General features: G+C 41.8%; 1 protein-coding gene across 1 annotated transcript in view; it reads left to right on the top strand.

Annotated features, from left to right (window-relative positions):
- The first annotated feature begins 3,776 nt into the window (after positions 1-3,776).
- Positions 3,777-8,224, top strand: part of FAM135B (family with sequence similarity 135 member B) — a 54,083-nt gene continuing 49,635 nt past the window's right edge. Inside the window, exons 1-2 of the mRNA XM_018562706.1 lie at positions 3,777-3,868; positions 5,369-5,448. Coding sequence (XP_018418208.1) covers positions 3,792-3,868; positions 5,369-5,448 — 157 coding nt within the window. The 5' untranslated portion in view covers positions 3,777-3,791. The remainder of the gene's footprint in view (positions 3,869-5,368; positions 5,449-8,224) is intronic.

Raw genomic sequence — 8,224 nt, 5'->3', positions numbered from 1 at the left:
TTTCGACCAGATGGTGTTAGACTGCAAAACACAGAGACTGACAGAGTTCTTTACAGCTGTATTTCAACAATATTCAGCAGGTAGCAAACTCGGTGAGTATTCTGAAAACGCTATGGGCGCATGCGCACCACAACTGTACAGAGCTCCAGTCTCTTTGAGCATCAGAAGTGAGGTAGTTGGAGATCTCGATGAGTTGCGGCTTTCGTTTAGAACACCGGCTCTATGATTTCTCGTCACCTAGTGACGGAAGCATGGGGACGGCTTCCCTGCTAATCTTCTAGCATATGGTTGAACATTCTGGATGTTTATCATTTGCAACAAAGTGCTAGCGGCACTGCGACTCACATCAGCAAATAACTGTGATCTGTAGCTTCTTTTCCGCTGCGTGCAGTTACCGCGCTCTAACATGTGATTTGCTACAATAACCTCAGATTGCAGAAAGCGCCGCTGACACTTTGTGCTGCAGAACAGCAGGTGACTTGCTCGGGGTATAATCACAATAGCTTTAATGTACTTTTTGTTTCGGCAGAGCAACCCAACATTAGTTCCAATGGTGCTTTTGTAGCTTTAGAAGTCTACGGTCAAAGTCATCCAGCCAAAAAAAAAATGTCTTAATATAAGCATAGAGTTTAGAGACTTGAAATATTTTACTTATATAGTGAAGGTTTTTTTAGCCAATCTTATGATTTCCTTTTGGGTTGGGTGGAATAAAACTGGGCTTTATTACCTAGACTTCTGCTCTTGTCAGCGCCCCCCTAGTGGTCACTCTGTAGGAACATATGGAGAATGCACTTTGTGAAGGGGAACCCGATTGTAAAAGTTGGACTAGTGATGGGATTAGAGCTTGCTGATTGGCTCAAAGACAGACATAATGACTTGTCATGGCTGGTCAGAGGATATATATATATATATATATATATATATGTCCACATGCAAATGGAAAAGGAATAGTCACCCTACCCATACTTTCATGTCAGAGCTGCCCGCCTGTTGACTGGTGATTTTAATTATCATGAAGCAACAGGAGAGGTAGACAAACACTAGTCCACAGAATGGATGAAGCTGAAGCAGGGAGATCCTTGCACTACAGGTCCTCCAGATACAGCTTGGTCTCCAGCAAGGAGAACAGTGAGAAGCACAGCACTGACATAACCAATTCTCACACCAAATCTGGTAAAACTATCAGTCAGAGGCAACAGTGCCATAGATGATCTCATACTACAGATATAAAGCTATGAGGCTACAGAACAGGGGTGTTTATTAGGCACAGCAAATGCGCTTCCATTTTTAGGAAGAATTCAAGACAAAAATTAAAACTTTTTTTAGGGTCCAGCTTAGGCTCAATTAACAGTTCTAGATGTTCTATATAACATAGCATATTCCCTTTTTAAGTTCAGGAGCACTTTAAGTCCTCTGAAGGAACATATTCAATAACAGAGCAAATTGGTGGAAAGAAAGGTAGACTAAAGCCTAGTGTTGACAATTATTATGAGGGGGGGTGTCCTTGTAAAATTGTTTAAGAAATACTAATAGGAAACAGTTAATGTTGAACTCCAGCCACAGGTAAGGGGTTTAGTGCAAAGCTGAAATGCATTTTTTTTAAACTGGTTTAACTGGAAAAGGATTTGTAATTCTGTTCAGTCAATTGTGTGATCCAGGGAAGGTTGACAAAGACTGCTGCAGTGCCTGCAGTAATGACATTAGTTTATGCAGGGACAAGGGCCTACCCTTCCTCTCTAGAGTCTTCCTTCAGTAATGTTGACCTGGCTTTGGAGTTCTCTCCATGCCAAGGCCATATAATGGTCCCGATCCTTTGTGTTGGTGACATCATAAAAAAAGTTCAAGTATATGAAAATGCAAACACTTAAGTGGTGTACATAGCTTCCTTTTTGCTTTGTAAATGTACACTGACTGACCAAAAAAAAAGTATCCAACTGGATTTCAGGCAGTGTATGATCTGGGTTGCTTCAGTGGGTCAGGTCTAGGTTTAGCAATGTTATGAGGGGCGGGCTTGCGATGACTGCAATGAGTGGCGGGCTTGCAAGGACGGCAAACGGGCAGTGTGCGCGTGCGCACACCGGCCCGTTCGTCAGTTGTCGAACAAGCAGGCCACTCACTCGCCGAGAATCGTACGATTCCCGGCGGGTTTTCCAGCCTGCTTGTTCGGTGGAAGACGTGCGACCGCACAGTAGAAAGGGTCGCACGCCTTCCATACACTTTACGATTCTCGTACGATCGCAGGATTTCCCGCGATTCTCGTACGAGAATCGTACAGTGTATGGGCACCTTTTGAAAGAAAATGAACTCTAGTACATTGAGTACCTTTTGTATTGTTACACCTGTAATGTGTTTGGCTGATTTGAACTGGGCTTTAAAGCAAACCAGTTCTTTCCTTATGCTGGGGAAAGCAACAGCTTCACTTTAATGCTGTTCTCTGCAGTTGCACACAGGGCCATCCCTGTAATGTGGCAGCCCGAAGCTTTTGCCTCATTCAGCATCTCTTTGGGTCACAGGGGGGAGGGTCAGAGCAGTAAGTTTGCAATGTGCCTGCCACCCCTTTTCTGGCCAGGGCATCCCAGTTTGCAAATAGCCGTAATAGGGAGATGTGTAAAAGAGCCAGACGCATCTACCCACCCAGCTCTTAGCAACCTGGATGCTCTGGCCGGCTTCCTGCTCAGCTCCTAGCAACCAGTGATGTCACTGGTTGCTAGTAGTAAAACAGGATGCCAGCCAGAGCATCCAAGTTTGGCAAGAGCCGGGCAGGGGGATGCAGAGGGTGGCATCGCTCTCCTGTCTGGTGGCCCTGTCTCCTCTACCCTGCTCCCGTGTGTTCCACCATTGGTGCCCACCATACTTGTCACTTTGCAATGCATGGACCAAGCATACATTGACATTTTCTTGTGATCAGCCACCAAAGTATCTCAATCCACCACTAAACATTTGTTATTGAGATGTTAATGCCACTTAATTACTAATTACTAGTGTGTTCTAACTCTCAGAATGCGTTTGACAGTTTTATAATGAATAATCTATCTACTATTGTCTTTTAGATGATACAAAGCAAAAAATGTTTCATATCACATTGTATATTCGCAAGTAAGAACATTTACTAAATAATAGACACTATTTCTATGGCCTGAAAACTTGTATTTATAAATAATTATAAATAATTAAATACCCCTGATCATAGACTTAATGTAAAGCTGCCCACACACCTTACAATTTATCTGCAGATTTTCTGTGGTCAGATGGAAAAAGTGCAACAGATTGGCCCAGGTTGAGATTACTCCATCCACACAGTAAAGTGAAGATGGAGGAATCTGTTGCACCTTTTCCATCTGACCACAGAAAGTCTGCAGATAAATTGTAAGGTGTATGGGCATCTTAATACCTTAATGCAGCCTAATTATGCACACCCCTGAATCAATAAGGGGTAGTAGGGAAGTTACTCACACCTGTTTCAACTTTACTCCAGTCTACTGGAGGCATTACATTCAGAGAGCTGTAGATCTGAAGGAGCAAGGTTGCACAATTGAGAATAATTGGCAAAAGCTAAGCTTAGTTTGATCTGGATGCGGGGTAACCATAGGGTGTTTATAGAACACATTAAGACACATTAAGTACATTTCTGACTTTTGCACAGTAGCAGTGACTTATGAACAACGTTGTCAGATCACAGAATGCTTTTACCTGCCAGGAATTGTGTATGCCTTAAAATGTCCTGTGTATGATTACAGAGAAGAGTGTGTAATGCTTGCTTTTCCCCATCTAGGTGATGAGCTGATAATACCATGTCTGAAGTACAAGCAACGTTGGAGTTCTCGGTGGAGCTTCATAAATTCCATAATGTGGACTTATTCCAGAGAGGGTGAGTAAATGATTCAATATTAATATTTGCAGGAAGTGACTTGTTACATTGTTGCTTTTCATTTGTGTGTGTGTCCCAACACTGGATAAAATGTTGATCAGTTCCCAATGAAAGGAAATCTCTTCAAAATGAGGGAAAGTCCCCTCTTGGACAGCTGTCATTGGATAAAGTTGAGTCAGAATTACCTTAATCTCTTGTTCTGGTGGCAGCTCCTAACATTTTTGATTTCCCATCACTTCCTATCTTGGTGACTACGTATGAAGTTCAAGTTTGCCTCAACCTTGGGTTCGAGGTGGATCTCCAGGTTTCATGTTTTGGTCAAATCCCAAACTATTGGTCTATAGGGTCGTGAGTTTGCATCAGAAATTAGAAACAAGCCATAATGCACTGTGTAGTTTTTGCCCCTGGTCAGCTGAGTTACAGGAGCCAATGCTGAAAGAATTGTTAACCCAGGCCCCCACACTATAAAAAGGTGGGCTCACAGCAGCCATATTGAAGCTGTTGGGAGAGTTGACAGTTCTGTGTAGTGAGAAATACTGTGGATTGTTACATATCCTTTGGTACCCTGTTCTGTAACACCATGTACAGCTATAAGGCATGCTCCAAACAGGGTCAGGACAAAAAAATTGGCAGAAGAGGCGGGAACCATGGTTGATTTTAGCAGACGGGTGTGCAAAAGAGCAAGACCTGAAACCTATGCTGCTAAAGTAGTTCAAAGGTTACGGGGAGGGCTCCTTTTGGCTTTTTGACCTGGCACTGGCCCCAAGCCCGCTATTGATAGGATTTGTGTATTTTTTAAATGTTGCACTTGACTCAGAAGACCGATCCCTGCTTTTTTTTTTTTTTTTTTTTTTTTTACATTTTGGCAATGATACATGTCCCCTATTGGCAGTGCCTGTCTTTCCATGCCGTCTTTTTGACAATAGCTTGCCCATTTGCCCTACAAATAGCCAGAAATTAACAAGATTCACCTTCCCACCCCACATTAGACTTCCGTGTTCAGGGTCATTGAATTGAAACAGTGGGCCGTCTCTTGAGAGGACCTATGTAAATATTTAAATGCCTTATTGGGTGGATGGATGTCTGTCTGGAGGAGTGGGCATGGTTGCATTTGCATGCACACCACTCTAGGTAACCCCAACAAATGTTGCTGAGCCTCCAAGATTGAAATAACTTAAATCTAATGAATGAAACGGGTGGGCCAGGCACAGTCAAGCTGGGGAGGAAAGCGCTAGATGGTGCTGGATGTCCTCTAGCCAAGAAATGAGGTGGGCACTGTCTGACTTGCTGCAGATTCTAATGCACATTGTGAGAAGCTCGCAGTGTTTAGTGACATCAGAGGAAGCCGTTTCAGTCCAGGAGAGCAGCCGGTACAACTGTGCAAGACTGAAGGGAAGGGCGGAGTACATTTTGGTTGGAGTTGGGCTTTAGTGTGACTATTCTAAAATGTTTTCTGAACGAAAAACAGCCAATTATATTTTTCTTCCTTGATGCTTTCAGGTACTATCACGTAAGGGCCTCATTAAAAGTGTCATCTAGGACACCACACAAGCTGACGGCATCACTTGTGGGAAAAACAGGTAATGAAAGAGAAATTACTAGGAGCCATTGCAGAGTTTGTATCTTTGTTTTGAATCATCACTGTGCATATTAACTTTTCTAAGGTTGTAGAAGGATATTTCACAGCTTGACCTGCTCTTACCTTGAAGATCCCCTTCAACCTCTCCTATATGAATGCTAAACCTTCCTCCATATGCAACCGAAATCTTTGTTCTTCGTACAGCCATTGGGATAAAACTTTGATTAGTCAAATCTTTACAGTGACCCAAGCTCGCTCCTGGGGTGGACTACAATCTCAATACAAATCAGTAAACTAAACATGAGATTGTAGTACATCCCAGGAGCCAGCTTGGAGCGGTGACTACTTTACAATGATACACAAATAAGATACATTGTTGTTAATAGTTAATACGTGAAAGTATTTTTAAGGTTTAACTCCTGAGTTTAGTGTCACTTTAATTGCCCACCTTCCAACATGTCCATTGCTAAATTGATCCCTGTGCAATTGTGTAGTCTCTTGGACACTTGGTACAGGCCATACATTGAGTATTACGTATTGCTCTTGGTTATTTATATGAAGGATGTCATTCAGCTTTTAGTGTATTAGCAGAGCAGTGGACTACTGGCTGCCACTCCAACTTTGGAGCCCTAGGGTCCTTGGTTTGAATTCCAACTAGGGCACATCTGCATGGACTTTGCATGTTCTCCCTGTACTTACATGGGTTTCCTCCCACACTCCACAGAAATGCTGGTAGGTGAATTAGCCCTAGTATGTTTTACATGTGAGGTTTTAGATTGTAAGCTGTATAGAGCTGCATACATTTTCAGTGCTATATCAACAATTCTGTTGTTTTGTACCAGTCTTGCCACTCTCCGTTCTGCCCTAACATTGACTAGTCGCTGACGGCCACAATTCACACGTTCAGACCCAGATTCTCGGCTGACAGTGCAGTCTTGCACAACACTTTAACAACAGCTGCTCTTGAACATTTAACAAATTCTGCTGTTTTGCTGATACTCGCGCCATGGCTCCGAGCGCCAACAATCATCCCACGTTCAAAGGCTGTTACGTGCCCAAAAATTAGGTCAGCTGCCTACCCTACCTATCGGGCTCCGATTGTGAAAGAGTGGTTCAGGTAGCATAGGACATCATTGTCACACATGGATTGGCCAAAACAGAGTCCAGACCTTAACCCAATTGAGATCCTTTGGGATGTGATGGAGAAGACTATACGCAGAGGTCTGACTCTTATATCATCACTATAAGATCTTGGTGAAAAATGAATGCAACTCTGCATGAAAATAAATGTTGTGACATTGCATTAGCTTATAGAAACTATGCCACGGTGAATGTGTGCCATGATCAAAGCTAAAGGCGGTCCAAGGAAATATTACAATGTGACTTTTTTTTTCCTATAGCAGTATTTCTCAAAATAGATCTTAAGTTTAATTTGACGATATTGTTAAAGATCTGTGCATCATATACAACTGCCATTTTTCCCCAGAAAATCCTGTTTCCCCCTTCTCCCTATCTCAGTGCTGCTGCTGATCTCCTCCAGCCTCCTCCAGGCACTTTCAGTCTACAGGCGCCCACTCCAGCGTCAGCTGCACATCATTGCTCTGGATCAGCTTCTAATAGATCATGTCTGTACAATATGTGCCAACACCAGGGTCATGTATGACAGGTTGAAAGTAGAGTTAGTCCACGTTCACACCGAAGTGTTCTGTGAATGTGTGCCAAACGTGCTTCACGCATGCACTTAGACGTGTGTTCACGGAACGCGTCAAAAATGTGCAATGCACTTGTGGTGCCTTTTATTTGTTAACGTGGACGGGAAAATGTGTTTTTGTTTTTCCGTGCATTGACAAACTTTAAAACACGCACAAACTGGAAAAATTAATGCTATATGTTTGTAGCAGAAAATGCTACATGAGCTACTTTTCTGCATTTGTCACACATGCGGCAACCATTGAAATCTATGGTGATGTGCGGCATACGCGTGAAAGAAAAGCATGTGAATGTGTGCGAATGCAACGCACATTCCCCGTATGCCGAGGTGTGAACAGGGCCTTAGGAGGCAAGGCCAGTCACCCTATACAGGAACTGCCTCTATTGAAGAGAGCAAGGTTGAGGCAGTAATAAAATAACACTTTACGGTATAAATGTTTTCACACAGAATTCACCTTTTCTTGTGTAAAAAAATAAATAAAAAAAATATGTATACACTTTTATAAATTTGTATATAAATATATGAGAAAACAAATCTCTGAACGGTTGTTTATTTCCTGTGGGAAAATTAGCTTTTAAATCCATTTTATGAAAAGTAAAATGGAAAAATATAAAGTAAAAGAAAAAATGCAAATACATTTTTTGTTTTTTACTTTTTGTTTTTCTTTTTTTTCTGTGAAAAAAAATAATCATATAGCAATAAAATACCTAAAAAAATAATATAAATACATTCTTATGTACTCTTGTTTTGAATATTTGTAGGGTTATTCACAAAAGGGTGAAGAGAGTTTGGAGAAGGCGGGAGAAGTGAACAATCTAGGACAACATGGCTGGTTTGGAAAAATTCTCCAATTCAGTCCACTTTTCACTTCAGCTATTTTGTCCTAGATTGTTCACTTCTCCTGCCTTCTCAAAACTCTCTTCACCTTTTAGTGAATAACCCTGTTAATTGTTGCTACTTCATTTCTCTTGTCACTATCTTTCTGTGAGGAGAAAACACTAAAATAACAGGAAAATACACCACAAAATAAGGAAAAACACAAATACAGTATGTTCTTTGACATATT

Source organism: Nanorana parkeri, unplaced genomic scaffold, assembly GCF_000935625.1.
Source record: "Nanorana parkeri isolate BGI_ZX_2015 unplaced genomic scaffold, ASM93562v1 scaffold593, whole genome shotgun sequence".
Taxonomy (NCBI): Eukaryota; Metazoa; Chordata; class Amphibia; order Anura; family Dicroglossidae; genus Nanorana; species Nanorana parkeri.
The sequence above is the reverse complement of the archived record's forward strand: the minus strand, read 5'-3'. Positions and strand labels throughout refer to the sequence as shown.